We start from the raw sequence: 964 nt of genomic DNA, 5'->3' as shown, positions 1-964 counted from the left end.
ATATATATATATATATTATACGAATGTATTATAAAATTGATCAAATTTAATTATAGTTATACATTTTGGACTTGATAAACAATATACTAGAAATTGTAAGTATACAGGATCGTCCAAATGACGATTATTTCACGAAATTCACGAGAAATGCAATTCTTGAGGATGCGTGCGTTTTTGATCACCCTGCATGTTTAAATAAAGCCTATACTTAATTAATTGATTATTTAAAAAATTCAATAACAATTCAAAAACAATATTTTCAAATAGGTAAATACAAAATATTACAAATATAAGGAAAGAAAAACAAATAATATATAATATAGTATTTAAATAATTTACTACAAAAATTATTTTTGCCTTGTCGAATATTTATTTGCTAAAAGTAAATAATATTGAGAATAATTTTTTTTTGTAACATTTCTAAAAATTCTGCTTTAGAACTTCATTTCATACGAAAAGATGGATATTTTGTAATGGTATAAAAATGATATAAAGCAAATGAAACTATTTGGAACAAATTGCTACATTTGTACACGAACATGTCTGAACAAACATTATACTGTCTGGGACACTCTAGAAACCCGACTATTATCGAGAAATTTTTAAATATGACTATATCTGAAGATGCACCAATCGCGAAAAATGATATTTATCGTATTATTTATTTCGTTTTAAATGGAGGTTTTCCAAATGTTGATGTCGTCATGGATTTTATTATGAATCACTGGGATAAACTTACAACTATGTAATAATCTTATTATATTATCTAATATTTCAAAAATTGCATATATTCTTTTAATCACAAAATTGTATAACACATTAAATTTTTTATTACAGCGTTGACCCAGTGGATTTAGTATATAATATTAGTTGGAATGTTGTATCCAGGAAACAAATCCAAAAGGTATAGATTTTGCATAAAAGTCATAAAAAAATATATAATATTATATAATATTATATAATA

General features: G+C 23.4%; 1 protein-coding gene across 1 annotated transcript in view; it reads left to right on the top strand.

The window, feature by feature from the left end:
- LOC108686192 overlaps nt 1–964 on the top strand; it is a 41,489-nt gene that overhangs the window by 19,631 nt on the left and 20,894 nt on the right. The window contains 5 exon segments of the mRNA XM_018191344.1: nt 57–248; nt 251–267; nt 439–490; nt 492–745; nt 838–923. Of these exon segments, the coding sequence (XP_018046833.1) occupies nt 57–248; nt 251–267; nt 439–490; nt 492–745; nt 838–923 (601 nt within the window).

Source organism: Atta colombica, unplaced genomic scaffold (assembly GCF_001594045.1).
Source record: "Atta colombica isolate Treedump-2 unplaced genomic scaffold, Acol1.0 scaffold166, whole genome shotgun sequence".
NCBI classification, from domain to species: Eukaryota; Metazoa; Arthropoda; class Insecta; order Hymenoptera; family Formicidae; genus Atta; species Atta colombica.
This window is presented reverse-complemented; position numbering and strand designations above follow the sequence as displayed.